This window comes from Aquarana catesbeiana, linkage group LG09, assembly GCF_042186555.1.
Source record: "Aquarana catesbeiana isolate 2022-GZ linkage group LG09, ASM4218655v1, whole genome shotgun sequence".
In the NCBI taxonomy this organism is placed as follows: domain Eukaryota; kingdom Metazoa; phylum Chordata; class Amphibia; order Anura; family Ranidae; genus Aquarana; species Aquarana catesbeiana.
The window spans coordinates 239488689-239505955 of NC_133332.1; the positions used below are offsets into that span (position 1 = coordinate 239488689).

Below are 17267 nucleotides of genomic sequence, written 5' to 3' on the forward strand. Positions count from 1 at the left end.
CTGGACTAAAGCCTGCCTTTTTTCTCGGGAAGGAGAGAGCCTGGTTACGCAAAATAGATCCCTTGGGGGACGACCTTTGAATGACCACCTGTGCCTGAAATGAATGGTGGACACTGTCCATGGGCCTTTTATCATTCCTGCCCAAACCAGTTTGAACTTTGTGAGTCTGGCACCCACTACCGCTGGTTGGGCGGGCGTACCTTCAAAAGGACTTATGGTCATTGGAGGCAGGGGTTTTGGGTTTTTGGAATTTGAGGAAGGACGTCTGAGGGTTCTTCCAACTTCTTCTGTATTCTTTCCCAGGTCTATAGGATTTTGCATCCCTGTATCTCTCCGGGAGATTGCGTTTAAAGGGAGGTGTCCTCTGTTTCGGTCTTCTATCCGATGGGATAAAACCTGACTTCCCGCCGGTCACTTTAGAAATTGCAGTATCCAGCTTTGTCCTAAAGAGGTTCACTCCGTCGTACGGAATTTGGCACCAATTGGATTTTAAGGCAGGATCTGCCAACCAGGGTTTAAGCCATAGCGCCCTTCTGGCCATTACAGCGGCTAGCATGGACCTTGATGTGGATCTAATAGTGTCCACAGAAGCCTCCGCCACAAAATCCCCTGCAAGGCTAAGTTCTTGTAGAGCCTTAATTATCTGTTCTTGATCTGCGCCCTCGGCGATGAGTTTTGCGGTACCAGAGGACCAACTGGAAATGGCTTTCCCGACCGCAGCCAGTGTCACTGCTGGTCTGCAGGCGCCTCCTGCAAATAGGTAAGACCTTTTAAGATCTGTATCGACCTTTCTGTCAAGCACATCCCTGAACGTCACTGCGTCTTCAATGGGGAGCGTCACGTGTCTGGCTAGATGCATCAAAGATGTGTCTACCACTGGAGGGGAGACCAAAGGAGATGCCTTGGGTTCCTTAAGCGGGTACAATTTGGTAAGACTGTTGGATAGACTAATCATTTTTTTTTTTTGGATTTTGCCATTCCTCTTTAATCAGCTCATCTAATTCATCGATGAACGGGAAAGCCTCCGGGACTCTTTTGAGATTTGGGAAATACTTCCAGTTTATCGCTTCCTTGACCGATTTAACGAAAGGTTCTATAAGCGAAAAATCTAATCCAGCTGATGCTTCCAGCTCTTCATCATCCGACGGGAATTCTTGTTCCCTTGATGTACTGGGATGGGTAGGTGAGGCGCTCTGGGCTGTAAACTCCACTTCGGGAGTAGAGACTCCAGTAGGTTCTATGGAATCCAGCTCTTTCTCCCTGGTGGCCTCATCAATGCATCTGCGACAAGCCAGTTTGTCTGGGAGGGCTGTGGCCCCGCATACCCAGCAAGCGTTGCCGGGCGGGAAGGGTGCACAGGAGACTGGTGTCTACGTGCAGGGGATATTCTGTGGTAGGAACGGCTATGCCTTGAGTAGGATCGACTCCTTCTACGGCTTCCCCTGTGGCCTGAGTGACTTCTTCCGCATGAGCGGCTGTGTCTATGGCCAGAGCGGCTTCTCCTGTGCGAGGTCTCTCTTCGCCTTGATTTGGACGATCTTGAGGATCTGATAGGGCTGACCAATTAGGCAACGTTAGTACGATCCTGCTCTCTTTTTCGATCTTCACTACTTACCAATGGGAATCTCCCCCCCCCCCCCTTACCTATTAGGCTGATGGTGATCTGCTGGGGCAGCGGCCTCCATAGGAAAAGAAAGGTGATGCACCTGAGAGAGATACAGGAAGGTAAGAGCATGCAAAGCAGACAAAGTGCATGGAGATAAAGACACTTACCCGGGGGGGTACATCAAGAGTGCAAGCAAAGCTGAAAATGCAGTCAGAATACCTTCAGGAAGCAGGAGGAGGACAGAATGACAAACTGGAGCTTTTTAAAATTGCCGCCATGGCCGCTGAGGTCACGTCCCGCTCGCGCAGTAGCCACGCGCAACGCTCGGCGCCATCTTGGAGCCTGGCAAAAACGAAAGGACGCCCTGAGGCTGTGTACTGCGGAAGCGCCGAGAATACTCAGCGCGCTGTGGGGGGGTCATACAGGGACTACAATGCCCAGGAAAAACAAACACAGTGATGAGAGATTCTGGAGACCAATGCACAACAACTAAGCCTGTTTAAGGCTTATACTGGAGCCGCAACATACCCCTGAGATCACCAGAGCGGGGTTCCTTCCATCTAGCTCATTTAGAGGCTGTACAGGTAAGGACTTCCACCCAGGAGAGGCTAGAACCTGGCTGGAGCGAAGCGGTAAGGGGTTGCTTCTTAATCCGTTTGGTCCTGACAGGTGAGGAAAAATAAGAGAATACTGGGGCGGGGGCCCTCTCTACAATTTATAGCTATGTGGTCCTATCAGGTTGTGGGGGCGGAGTCACAACCCAAAGTGTATGCTGCCATGATGCGACAGGAAATACATACATACAATTTAATTTTACCGTCTCATTCTCCCTAGTTTGACCGGCTATAATTACTCACACACCATAGTGATCTTCAATATTATTATTTTTAGACTCCTGCCTTTCTCTGCTCCTGATGAGTGGCGTTGGTCACGAATTGCTTCAAGCTATCGGATACCCCTTTTGAATACAATTCAAGAACATTATCATATCACTATTACATATGCTAGGCTTACTGGAGAGTACCAATTTAATCAAGATGTTATTTCTATACTATGGAGACACAAGAGTGTGGTTTTTATCTTTGCTATTATTATTATTATTATTATTATTATTATTATTCAGGTTTTATATAGCGCCAACAGTTTGTGCAGCACTTTACAACATGATGGCAGACATTACAGTTACATTACAATTTGATACAAGAGGAATCAAAGGGCCCTGCTCGTTAGAGCTTACAATATGAACTTGCATGTTGCCTTGCTATGCCATTATCATGTTGTTTGTATGGATACAATACATTGTATTTATCTACTATTTATACATTGTGCTACTATGTAACATATGTGGTTCTTAATAATTATGTACTACCTACCAGACACACCCTGTCATGTCATCTTCTTGGCTACATGATTCATACAAAGTCCCATTTCCTTCCCCCCTCTTCAAGTTGATCCTACTTCAGCCCATTGAATATCACTGAAGTCGAATCGCCTTCTTAACCGACCCGACTTTGGCATGCGACTTGTGCTCTGAGGATCTTGAAGGGGAACTCTCCAAATTAAAAAAAAAAAAGCATGGGTTCCCCCTCCAAGAGCATGCCAGACCCTTCGGTCTGGTATGCATTTTCAGGGGAATCCTCACACTGAAAGAACGGCGTTTGGGTCCCCCCAAAATCCATACCAGACCCTTATCCAAGCGCACAGCCCAGCAGGTCAGGAAACGGGGTGGGGATGAGCAAGCGGCCCCCTCCCTCCTGAATCGTACCAGGCCGCATGCCCACCCCAAAGCATCTTGTCCCCATGTTGATGACAAGGGCCTCTTCCCGACAACACTGGCCGTTGGTTATCGGAATCCCCCCTTTAACAAGGGGGGGCCCCCCAGATCCTGGCCCCGCACCCTATGTGAATGGGGTACATTGTACCCCCTACCCATTCATCAAAAATAAAACACATTACACAGGTTTTTAAATTAATTTAATTTATTAAGACAGCTCTGTCGTCTCTCCTGATTTCTTCTTCCCTCTCCAGCTCTTCTGCCTCCTCCACTGACTGTCTCTGCCGTTTCTTCTCCGCTGATGTCTTGTAGCCCTCTCCGGTTCTTCTCCCTCTGTCCGCTGTCTTCTCCGCTACCTTCTTGCTCTTTTGCTGGGTCTTTTCTCCTGTCTTCTCCAGAAAAACACAAGGAGAGAGGCGCCTCTAAGTGTAGACGTTTTGAAACTTTAATAAAGCATACAGTTTATGAACTCACATTTAAGTGATACCAAGCATATCGGTCCCAGCAAAGATGAGTCCTGGTGACGCTCCTACTTCCTCGAACTTCAACGCTCTGACGCTGTCTGTGTATGTGTCCCCCGTTGCGGATGGAAGGCCAGCTGCTGTGGAGGAACTCGTAACGAGGCGTGAGACGCAAGGCAGGGATGGCAGCAAGGGATGACGTGGATGTGTCTAATGGATGTGTTTCGTGAGCATGCATGCTGCGATATTCCGGCAAGCCGCGCTCCTTTCTCAACGGACTTAAATGAGGGAACCATTCTGGATCATTATAAAGGAAGTGAACAAGGGAGGGGAGGAGAGTATAACTCAGAGAATGGGCCACACTAATTAATATGTATGGAAAAGCAGTCAAGGAACAATAGACACACATATACACATACACACACACACACACACACACACACACACACGTTGTAATATCCTAATTTATGTATAAAATATGCCCATTATAAATTTAATAGCCAATTAAGAAATGCTTTCATTGATTATTTTTTTTTTTTTTTTTTTATTAACTTTGTATTCAGGCATTTATCTGTTAAGATTTGCGTGTGTGTGTTGTAGTGATTGGGTATATTAATGGGTGTATAGATGTAGAGTGGGTATGATAATTAATATTTAGGTATTATTATAATGATGATGTAAGTACTCTTCCGCAGCAACCCAATTCTTCCAGAGAGATGCACTTTATTGACTTCCAACACAGAACAAAGTCCAAAGTCCACAGATGACAAAGAAATCCGACAGAGGAAATATAATTCAGAAACCCATCTCCTAGGTCTGTGTCTTCCCAGCCATACACAGACAAGCCTCACCCCATACACAGACAGGCCTCACTTACAACCTATAGACTGAATGCCGTGTTATATTCACTAAATATTGAATGGCTGAGCAATTTGATTGGCCGTTTCAATTTAGGACTTTGATTAGCTTTAGTCTTTCAAACAGACAACAACCCCCAGCCGTGAACAGCCGTGAACCACCCCAATTTGCACTCCCGCATATCAACATCAACAAGTCCCCTTTGGCACAAAGTTTCTTAAAGCGTTTGGCGACCGAAAGAACTGGGTATCCGTTCAATGACCCACACTTGTGGGCCATTGGTAGAGTGTTGGTGGGTCTCAGCAAAATGTCTTGGGACGCTATGTGGATCAGTCCCTCCTTCAATTAGTCTCCTATGCTCCCCAAACCTCGTTCTCAAGGCTCGTATGGTGCGGCCCACATAAATTAGGCTGCTCGGGCAGGTGAGCCCATATACCATGAAGTCTGAGCAAAACTCTTTCAGGAGGTAGGTTTTGCCTTTCGTACTGAAAGATTTTTGGCCATTTCTAACGACATTGCATGTCTTGCAGAGGGCCTTGCGGTACTGGTACATTCCTATAAGTGGTATAAGGACTTGCTTAGTAGAAGGAACTGAACTGGGTCTGATTTTACTAGGAGCAATTTTGCTTTTTAGATTTGGTGCTCTACGATCGGTCACCCTAAGATGTTCGGGGATGACTGTTTTTGAGGTTTGGATCCTGTTGTTGGATAGGATCCAAACCTCAAAACAAGTCACCCTAGGATGTTTAAAGGGATGACTATGGTAGAGCGCCAAATCTAAAAAGCAGAATTGCTCCTAGTAAAATCAGACCCAGTTCAGTTCCCTCTACTAAGCCAGTCCTTATACCACTTGAAGGAATGTACCAGTGCCGCAAGACCTGCAAATTCATTAGACATGGCCAAAAATCTTTCAGTACGAAAGGTAAAACCTTTGGATTGTTTTGGATTTTAGATGTTTACATGATTAAAACAGGTTTTTTTGTTTTTTTTTTTTTTTTGCTAGAAAATTACTTAGAACCCCCAAACATTATATATGTTTTTTTTTTCTAATACCCTAGAGAAAAAAAATGGCGGTTGTTGCAATACTTTTTTTTGCACCGTATTTGCGCAGCGGTCTTATAAGCGCACTTTTTTTGGAAAAAATTCACTTTTGTGAATTAAAAAAAATAAGACAACAGTAAAGTTAGCCCAATTTTTTTTTTTTTATATTGTGAACTATAATGTTACACCAAGTAAATTGATACCCAACATGTCATGCTTCAAAATTGCGCCCGCTCGTGGAATGGCGTCAAACTTTTACCCTCAAATGTCCATAGGCGACGTTTAAAAAATTCTACAGGTTGCATGTTTTGCGTTACAGAGGAGATCTAGGGCTAGAATTATTGCTCTCGCTCTACCGGTCGCGGCGATACCTCACATGTGTGGTTTGACCACGGTTTTCATATGCGGGCGCTACTCGCGTATGCGTTCGCTTCTGCGCGCAAGCTCATCGGGATGGGGGGTTTTAAAACATTTTTTGTATTATTTTTACACGGTTTAAAAAAAAGTAACTTTTATTCCTATTACAAGGAATGTAAACATCCTTTGTAATAGAAAAAAGCAAAAGCATGACAGGACCTCTTAAATGAGATCTGGGGTCAAAAAGACCTCAGATCTCATATTTACACTAAAACGCAATTTTAAAAAGTCCTTTTTAAAAGGGAGGGCACCGGATCGCGGCGGGGGGGGCCCCCCTCTCCCGCCATCGATAAAAGTGATCTCGCGGCGAATCCGCCGCAGGGACCACTTATCAGAAAGCCGACCGCCGCATAAAAACGGGGATACTGGGGTTATGGCAGCTAGCTGCTGCCATAACAACGATATCTGCTGGCAAAGTTTGGACGTACATCGGCGTGCGGCGCTCCGGAAGTGGTTAAAGCGGAGCTCTACCCTATTTTTTACAAGTTTTTGCTCAATCACATGCCATGACTGTATTCAGTTATAAAGTGTGTGTGTGTGTGTGTAAAATATATATATATATATATATATATATATATAAATTTTTTTTTTTTTTTTTTTTTTTTTTTTTTGTACCTGTGTTTTTTCAATGTTAATCTCTGCTTCCTGTCTTAGTTCTCTGCGGGTATTACGCAATTTCCTTTTATTCCTGCAATGTCTCCTGGGAGCTCTTGTCATTTATTCCCAGGAGTCATTGCGTGAATTCTCGTGGGATTTCGATCCCGCCCGTTGTGATGGCAACCCTGAAACACTGAGCATGCGCGGTGAATGCTGGGAGCTCAGCATTCACCAGATCCCGGAAATCCATGCTTGTGGGCTTCATATGCCCACAAGCAACATGGGAACGGCCACGATCGAGTTTTATAAATCTTTATTTAAAACGAAAACGGACAACAGCAGCTTAAAACAACCGAAACAGTTAGTGTCACTTTATGATTGTACGTGTGTCAGAATGATTTAAAAAAAAAAAAAAAAAATGGGAATGGTCGCGGGAACCCTGCTTTAAGATTTGCAGTTGTATGTGTATCTATTGTTCGTTGACTGCTTTTCCATACATATTAATTAGTGCTGCCTATTCTGAGTTATACTCCCCTCCCCTCTCTTGTTCACTTCCTCTTTATAATGACCCCAAATGGTTCCCTCATTGAAGTCTGAGAAAGGAGCGCGGCTTGCCGGAATATTGCAGCATGCATGCTCGCGAAACTCATCCATTAGGAGTGAGGTCATCCCTTGCTGCCATCCCTGCTTTGCGTCTCACGCCTCGTTCTGAGATTTGAGTTCCTCCACAGCAGCTGGCCTTCCATCCGCAACGGGGGACACCTACACAGACAGCGTCAGAGCGTTGAAGATCGAGGGAGCAGGAAGTAGGTGTGTCACCAGGACTCATCTCTGCTGGGACCGATATGCTTGTTATCATCACTTAAATGTGAATTCATAAACTGTATGCTTTATTAAAGTTTCAAAATCTCTACACAGCGAGGCACCTCTCTCCTTGTGTTTTTCTGCAGTACCTTGGAACCTGGTTTCTGTTCCTATATGATGGCTGCCTTAAGTGTTCTGGACTTTACTATTTTCTTATAATATTATTGATTTTTCCACATGGACTAGCAGATTTACAACAGACCTTGTTGCTATTGGGAGATTCACGGGTTTAAGACATTGCACCTTCACTTGTATTTCTGCTGTCTTCTCCCTCTGTTCTTCTTCCGATGTTGACTCGACACTCTCTCCCGCTCTAATGCTAGGTGTGCGGTGTGCCACCACTTATGCTGGCATGGGGCAGGGTTACCAGAGGCCTGCCCCATCATGCGCCGTCATAAGGGGCGGGCCTCCGGATGACATCACCTATTGACCCTGCCCCATGTCAATAGTAGTGGCACACTGCGCACCCAGCATTAGAGCGGGAGAGAGCGCATTGAGTCAACATCGGAAGAACAGAGGAAGAAGACAGCGGAGAAAACCCAGCAAAAGAGCGAGAAGATGGTGGAGAGGGCTAGAAGACATCAGTGAAGAGAAGAACTGGCAGAGGTAGAAGATGTCAGTGGAGAGGGGAGAAGAAATCAGAAGAGACGACAGAGCTGCCTTAATAAATTACTTTAAAAACCTGTGTAGTGTGTGGGGGAGTTTTGACCAAAGGGCCTGGTATCTTCTTGGAGGGGGAACTCATGCCGGTTTTTTAAACGAATAAAATATATATATATATATATATATATATATATATATATATATATATATATATATATATATATATATATATATATATATATATATATATATATATATATATATATATATATATAAATTTTTTATTTGGCGTGGAGTTCCCCCTAAAGATTCATACCAGATGGTATTGTCGGATCCTTGTTCATTGAAGTCAGACGCATGTCAGGCTTCAAGTCGCAGGGCAAAGTCAGATCCAAAGTGGTACAACTGTCATACCAGTGTGAACCTGGCCCGAGGGGATAATGTACAAGTTTCTACATTTAATACTAAAACATAGAGGAGCAAGGATATTAAAATTTTGATGTAAGATAAAATCTGCAGTAATAACTTAAATGCACTATACATGACCATTTTGATTATCAGAATATTCTACACATTAAGTCGCACACAAATGGCATTCTTTACATTTATGTGAACTTCCAGAATAGGAATCACAGATGAATACTATTAATAGATGTCGCACACATTTTTAATGTTGCATTATCACTCTGTCTTTTAGAAAAGATGCAAGAAGCAAAAAATATTGTGCAACCAGCTGCAAGTTCTGCGTTTTCTGCTCGAGTTCCTGCAAGAAGCCAGCACTGTTAGCTGGGAAGAATCCAATCCTGAACTGCTAAGTGAGTCCCCTGATCCCTCTTCTGGCATCAAGTTAATCCTACTTATAGTTGCATTAGGATGCATTTGTAAATCATAGTATAGATCTAAATTTGGGGCAATGGGGAAAAGTTTTGTAGCAGAAACAAATTGGGGCTTATTGTTGGAGACTACGGCATTTTACAATCCATAGAAAAAAAGAATGAAGTGGAGTTGAGTCAGTCACCAAAGGGTTTTGAACTGAGGGAACACGGGAAGAGAGCTATTTGGTGCAAAGAGCAACCAGGAGTAAGGCAGACCATACACAGCATCATGGACAGTGTTGACCGGGTAATCCCTCCTGTCAAGCCATTGTATTCTACCAGGGGGGTGAGCAGTCCCCACTGGGAGAAGACAGTGATTATTGCTAGTGGCTATACCTACTGCTATAAATCGCATGTAAAATCTGGCGGGCTGCTTGTTCAAACTTGATCGATCAACTTGGTACATTCAGCTTGCCCATATATGGTTTGAATCATCTATGGGCGGCCTAAGTTTGTACGAGGGGAGAGAGCCACCAGAAGTAAGCATGGTGAATGTGTCAGTAGAAATTGAAGGAATTTGCCTGAAGTGAGCGATTTAAGTGTGGCAGAGCTGCCTGAAAGCAATCAAAGTAAGGAGCTTGAAATGCTGCTGAAAGGGCAGCTTTTTTTTATCTTGTGTGGTTTTTTTTTTGTTTTTTTTTTTTTTTTTTCCCTTTTCTCTCAGACAAAGAGAGAGAGATGGTGAGACAAAAGTGGAAAGGGCTTAAATCCGAGTACCTGAATAAAGTGAAGGAGGTGGAGGAACTTCTACCCCAACTGATCGAGAAGATTGAACTTTTGCAGGAGAAGAAGAACCAATTAGAAGCAAGTCTTCAAAGGTACCAAGACCAGGTCAGGACAAAAAAGAAGCTTGTGATGTTAGCTGGTTACATTTGTATTTAGATACATAAAGCCAGGTTTTTTCTTGTTTTACCATAATCTGTCATTAAATACACTATTTTAAATGTAGGACAACTGTCTACACCAGACCTTGAAGAGAATACTTTGCAGTTAGATGTGAGATCATAGGTTCTCTTGTATTCTGCTGTAGAGTGGCTGCAAAGTCCTGGCCTGTTGTGTGCATATGAAACAATTGGAGAGTTCGGCTCACAATGCTGTACAACTGTATGAACTTTGCTAAGCTTCCATAGATGTTACTGCAGCAGCAGCATGAAATTGCCTCCATGTCATGTCCTTTTATATACCTGCAGCCTAAATTTCCAGCCTCCCCTTACCAGCTTACCAATGTTTTACAATCACTTTAATGAGAACCTGACAGGTGCTTTTAATGGCTTGTGGTTTTAAGAGCCCATTCTGTGTTATCATTGCTGCTCCTCGTAGGACGGGGGGGGGGGGGGGGGGGTGTGAATTGGAGGATCAGATTTTCTAGCCCTAGCTCCTGCATGGAACCATTGTGCAGAAAAGTAAGGTAGGTCTTTTAACATTTAAGAAGCACCCTGAACTCTACCTTCTGGGCGTAATATTTTGGATACAGTAAGGAACGCATAGAACCCATATTGGGTTATTTTATGCTGTTTGTGTCCTGATAGGGAGATTCCCATCACATCCTGTCTTGTAGCCATAACCAGAAGTGAGAGGAAATCTTCCCAAAGTGAGGGAAGTCTTATTTTAGACCAACCTAGTAAAACTAAATCAGGACTTTTAATATGCCCTTTGAGAACCAAATTAAGACTGGTTTATGTAAAGGTGTGTGTGGTGTGTGTTTTTTTTTTTTTTTTTTGTTCTGTTGGTCAATGATCTGATCAGATCAAACGATGAATTTGTTTGATCTGTGTTTCACAGGGACACTCACTTCATCAGGACCATATAATAATATTTAGATCAGGGGTTGGCAACCTGTCGATCGCCTGCAGGTGACAGGTAGACCGTGGACAGGTTCCTGTGCCGAAGACCCCACTTTCTTGGTGCCAGTGTCTTGTCAAATACGGTCCCCTATCATATAGTGTCCGCCCTGTACTGCGCAGGCGCAGTACGGAGGACAAACGAGACGCCGAAAGTCTCCGAAGTTTAACAGCTGATCATCAGCTGTACACGGCGCCTGCGCTTTTATTCTCACCCTATGTCCAGGTTCATTCCCTACTATCCAAGTGGACATAGAGTGAGAATAAATAGTTGCCGAGCGCAGCGAGGCCGTGCCCGAAGCGTGGCGAGCGAAGCGAGCCCGCGAGGGGCCCTCTTACACAGCCATCGCTAACAAGTGCCAAAGTGCCGTGTACAGCTGATGGTCAGCTGATCAACTTCGGACACTTTCGGCATCTCCTTCTGCTCCGTACTGCGCAAGCGCTGCGCCTGCGCAGTACGGAGCGGACACTATCCGATAGGAGGACAGTATATGTCAGAACACCGGTCCTTGACTTCCTCCCAGCCTCCTTTTCGGCTCCTCCGCACCTTGTGTCCCGGTCCTCTCTCTCCCTCCCACAGCCTCCTCCGCTGCTGTTATCAGTGAAACTGAGACCGGGAGGAAACGCAGCTCAGGACTGAGGGCAGGGGGAGGAGCCGGCCAAAAGAACTGTTTAAGTTAAACCGCTGGTGATTGGTTGCTAGGTCACAGGGTGAAAATTGACTCTGCCAGCTCATGCCCTCTGTCCAGAACTGTGCTGCCTCCCGGTCTCCTGTGTGTTAACGGGTTGGACACTGCTATGGGAGGAAAGCTGGGGTCAGATTACTGCTAAGGGGGGGGGGGGGGGTAAGGATGTGAAGGGGGCAGAGGATACTGTTATGGGCAGGGTCACCCCCATAGCAGTCTCCTATATCACCCTCCCCCTGATCCCTGCATTCTGAGCGAAGTGCACGTATGATCCCTGCATTCTGAGCGTAATGCGGTAAAGTCCAATTCATTTTAAAAAAATGTTTGCAGTAAATGGAAAAAAAAAATGTCGGTAAATATAGCAAAAAATTGTGCGGTAATCTGTTAAGTCTAATTCACAGACGAAAGTGGAATTAAAAAAAGCACAATATTTAACATCACCTTTTGGTGGCAGTAACCAGTGCAGTACCAGAAAGAGGGGCCTATTCAAACCCTCAGACAGGGGCATTCCATCCACCGAGAGCCTACAGAAACACTCACAGGATGGGGTGCAATACTACTCTCGGAGGGGTTTAATTCCACCCACAGAGGACCCACAAAGTTGACCTTATTCCACAAGCAGTGGGCACACTAATGTGGCATTATACATCATGAGTATACAAGTGTTTCTGATTAAATAAATAAAAAATGCCGTGCAGTGCAAATTAAATGCAAACATTGACTGAAATTTTAACTTTGTATAAAAAAAAGTGTACAAAAGTTCAACAATTGAGTATGTAAACCATGACCATTACTCCAGCTGGAAGTGACCTCTTGAAGTGGCCACTGTAATACAATTGGTTATATGCACCATTAAAACAGGTTAAACTTGAATAGGAGCATAAAAAATGTTTAAAAATAGTCACGTTTTCTTTAGTTTCCACAATATAAACATAGGCAGCAGCACAGATTTGGGCCAAAAACCTAGAACAATCTAATAAAGAGCACTTTTCAACAGCTCCAGTAGGCCAAATATTTACAAAAAGAAAACATTTTTATGAATGTATGGCAAGATGGATTTAGTAAAGGAGCGCAATACCGCTTAACAGCTATTTTCAGGCAACACAATTCCACATGGGGAAAGACACGGCTTTAATTATCGGAAAAATACCGCATTTGTTATTGAACGCCAAATTCTTAGTGAATTGAACTTTCACAACTGATTTACCGCATGCGTTATTTTATTTGCTGTTTAGCTCTCAGTGAATTTACCCCTATAAAAAAAATTAAAGAGATTATTACCAGATTGTGTGTGTGTGTCACAAAGAAGAATTAACAGACTGCAAGGCAGAGGGCTCTCACTTTGTAAAAAAGTTTCCTTTTTGCAGTTCTGGGTGCTACTCTTTTGGCTGGCGTGGGATGACATCACTCCTGCACATGCGCAGGAGTCGGTCATCCTGGCACACAGGGGGCAGGCTATATGCGCAGCTTAGTTTTGAATGCTACAAGAAGGCAGGTAGGTGTGTTTTATTGCAGACTAGACCTCGCATGTCTCTTCTGCAACAAAGAGCCTGCCTGCTCATAGTTGTGTTAGGCTGTGTTTGATCTGCGTTAATTACTACAATGACAGAGCAAATACTATTGCTGTCTATGTGCCCAGCTCACACAGCATTGTATTGGCTTACACTAGGAAAAAATGTAGACATACTGCATATATAATTTTTTTTTTTTTTTTCCCTCAACAAAGCAGTGCACTTCATTGGATTCACACCACACAATAGTCTGGTGTAAATGAGCCCTAAAGCAAGAGGATTTCTCATTCATAACAGCATATTCCATATTTTCTGTACAGCTTCTGGGATTCTAGATAATTTGTCTATGAAGGAACATGTGAATTGCGTTGTCGCTTTCCTATGACAGCCCTGATGTTGTGCAGTGCTGGTGGCAGGGATAGTCCTCAGCCTTGTGCAAGCTTTAGGTAGAGCAAGTAGGAGCTTACACAGGTCTTCACTCCCAAGGGTGAGATAGAACAAAGCAAGGGGAATATGTTCTGCTGGAAAGGGAACAATTAAGCAAACCCCTTCTTTTACCTTGAATGGGCAAAGCACATTTTTGCTTTAATTCCTCCCCAGAAAATGCTAAAATACCGTTTTCTAAATTCTATTGGTGTGTGTTTTTTTTTTTTTGTTTTTTTTTTTCGTTTTGTTAAATACTAGTAGATTTACCAAATATATGTGTGTGTGTGTGTGTGTGTGTGTGTGTGTGTGTGAAATGCTGTCCCTTTTTTAAATATGATTTTGATTAAATCAAGGCCCTACATATTGATGTAAACTAGAAAGTGGCTTGACCCAGCATACAGTGACTCTGTCCTCCCATTAAAGAAAATTATGTTTAATAACTTTTTTTTTTTTTTTTTATGCTGTCCTTCTGTCATCTAGAGAGCAACTAAAGAAAAACAGGTATGTTGGCTCTGCCTGTTGTATGTTCGTCTCTTTTTAATATTGCACTCTATCTTCTCTTCTAACCTCGTCCTTTATTCTTTTGTTTCTTCCCAGGCTAAACAGGAGCTGGGGGAAGCACTACAGAAGCAGCAGCAGGTGGTACAGAAGTGTCAGGACCATATTCAGCAGCTAAAAGTCGAAGTTGAGAAACTGGAGCAATCAGCGGAAAGCTGGATTCAGTCTGTTAATAAGTAAGGCCTATTTTACCCTAGCTGTTGTGGAAAACTAAAAATAGGCAGTTGTGCTAAGTATTTAGGCCCCCCCCCCCCCCCCCCCCACTTACAAAGGCAGCTGTACAGGGGTCTACACATGCTGTAGTCATGATGCTTTGTGTCACAGCACAGCGAAATGTATCCCTTTGTTGCATCAGATGAGCATACCCTATTCAAGTAAATGGGGCTGTGCCGCAACTGCAAGCCAAACACTAGGCTTGCACTTGTGGCATGGTATTCCCATTGAAAAAGCCCATTTGGCTGTTTAAAAGGGGGAAAAAACAGGCATCCAGGAGGCGATAGTATCTTCTCTCCTCCCTGAATGCCTGTCAGCTGCCCTCTTGCCACTCAAAACGCAAAAGTGATCCACCGTAGATCGCTTTCCAGACAAACCAAGTGTAAATGAGGCCTAAGGCTGAAGTGGCCACAGGGCTACTCCATTATCTGCATTTGATTGGTGTCAGAATCTATCACATTTCTCTTTTAATTTTGGGATATTTTAAAATAAAATGCAAAGAGCAACACTCAGAGAACTGTCTTGAGTGGACTTAAAATACAATTTGACCAGCAAGCTCACAATACACTATACAATCTAACCATACAATCCAATAGATTCACCTAAAAGGAGGGCCTACTTTAAATGATCTAATCAATCTGTATCTGGTCAGGCAGGCTCTTGTACTACACAGTTGTTAGTTCATCTAGAGGTGATTGTACCATCAGATTACAGCCCACGTAGTTTCACCCTATTTGTCCTGTTTACTGTTCTCATCAAAAGTGAACGTAAAAAAAATCACTAATTTTAGGTTGTCCCCAGAAAAGTAATGGAGGGAAATTCTTCCAATGGGGCAGTAGCAGTGGCGACCCATCCATTAGGAGCCTATGGGTGCCGCCCAATCCCCCCTTCCCCAGCCAAGGAGGAGAGCAGAGAGCACGGCCGGAGAAGACCAACCCACCAGCTGCCACTGACCATGGATGGCTCACTCACAGCAGCTCATCCATCCGGCACTCCCCAACTCTCGGACAGGGGAGGAAGGGGAGATCAGAGTGTCATCCCGGGTAGGTCCGTCGTGCGGGGGGGGGGGTTCGGGGGTAGTGCATTCCCCGCACTAATTTCCCCCTCGGGGGTGAGGGTGCTTGTGTAACGGCCTTGTCTCTCATTGGGGGGGGGGGGGGGGGGGGGTGGCGTTGGTTTGCTCCAAACCACCCCCCCCCCCCCCCTCGGATTATCGTGCACCAGCTGGGGACACTAGTTCTGGGGGCCCAAATTCCCTTAATTTGCAGGGATTTCCTGCTACTTCATGTTTTGGCTATGGGACAGGAATTGAAAGGTAATCTCCCCAATGGGACACAGATGGTTAAAGACAGGTATAACCCTTCCCATACTCTATCCAAAAAAAGGGGAAGTTTTGCCTTTTTAGTTCCACTTTAAGTCCAGTTGCAGCCAAAACCTTTTTTTTTTTTTTTTTCTATAGAAGTAAAGGACTAGAATCTGTCAGGTCATACAGTAATTGCGATTTGTGTCTCTAGTGGGGAGATTTCCCGTCTTCCTGTTCTGTCTGACACTTATTAGCTGGACAGAAGTACATTGCTGACTGTATCCTCAACTAGGAGATTTACAAACTTTTTGAATTGGGCTCTATCCCTTCTCCGCTTCCTTACTTGGTAGGGGGGGGGGGGGGGGGGGAGAAGAGATGTGTCCTTGTTTGGTCTGAAATGGAGAAGAAACTGTTTTAACATCCTTTTAAAATGTTTGTTCACACTATATAGTGATTTAGACTTATCTGCAATCTATGTTCTGTCCTAGGGACTCTTCACTCCTTGAGCTCCTGAGGACACTTCAGGGAATGTCACTGGTGTCAGTTGAGGACAAGAAGATGGTTCTAGATTTGTATGCTGGTGAGACGGCAGTGGACCCTTTGAGGATTAATGTGCACTTGACATCAGAAGAACAGTTTCACATAAAGGTGAGAGACAAATGATGAACAATGTGGCAAACGCAAAGGGGATGTAGGTTTCAAACATTTTAGGCTTTTTGAATGTCTTTGTGCTGCTAGAAAGCAGTAACAAATTTTGGGGGAGGTTCCCCAGTGGGAAAAATTGTATCAAATACTTAATAAAAATTTTAGCGCCAAGCCGTGGTAGTATTCTATTCAAAAGTTGTGCCACGCTACCAAATGCTAATGTGTTGGTATCCCTTTAGACTGGGATGTGGCTCGCAGCAGGGGTCCGGTGTGTCCCTGTTTTCCGTATTGGGGCTGAATTTTTGCCTGAATTGGGCCCTGAAACGTAGCCGACCCGGAGATGTGTGAACCGGCTCCATAGAGAGCCGGTCACCATTTCCTGTCATGAGAATTGGATGCAGGGAAACCCACTCTCAAATCGCACTACTGTGAACTCAGCCTTAAATCTGTTTGAATAGCACTTTTCAAATTTAGCATATCATATCAAACCATATATAACAAACAAAAAATACCAATGCAACAGTCCATAAAGTGTCCTTTTGGTATGCATTTGTTTGCATAATGCTCCATCTTTCATTAAAAAAAAAAGGCTTTTGTTCACATATCTAAATGACTGTTTCTTTAATTAGTGTTCACCATTATGTGCTCCAGTCATCCACTTGCACTAGTGATAATTACCTCGATCTGATGTGCCCTCACCTGGGGGATAAGACCAACAAATGTTCTATATGTGCTTTTGTCCCCCTCTGGGGATCTGTTCTATGCTGTGTCACTTCTTTGCTGGCAATCCTGAGAATCTTCTTTCTCTTTTACACTTCTCTCCATATGCCCTATTCTAAAGAGAAAGCTGGACATGGTGCTTTATCTTTTAAAACAACTGCTTTATTAAACGCCTTTTCCTGGTGCTTAGAGTGCACCAAACTGTAAAGCGTTCAGTCCTCATAGTGCGGGTAAAAGACAAGACAGTATTTCCAGGCGCGCATTGTGA

General features: G+C 44.1%; 1 protein-coding gene across 1 annotated transcript in view; it reads left to right on the forward strand.

Annotated features, from left to right (window-relative positions):
• The window catches only part of ZWINT (ZW10 interacting kinetochore protein), a 55706-nt gene that overhangs the window by 27605 nt on the left and 10834 nt on the right, over positions 1-17267 (forward strand). Inside the window, exons 3-7 of the mRNA XM_073600009.1 lie at positions 8919-9036; positions 9761-9927; positions 14041-14061; positions 14158-14294; positions 16123-16282. Of these exons, the coding sequence (XP_073456110.1) occupies positions 8919-9036; positions 9761-9927; positions 14041-14061; positions 14158-14294; positions 16123-16282 (603 nt within the window). The remainder of the gene's footprint in view (positions 1-8918; positions 9037-9760; positions 9928-14040; positions 14062-14157; positions 14295-16122; positions 16283-17267) is intronic.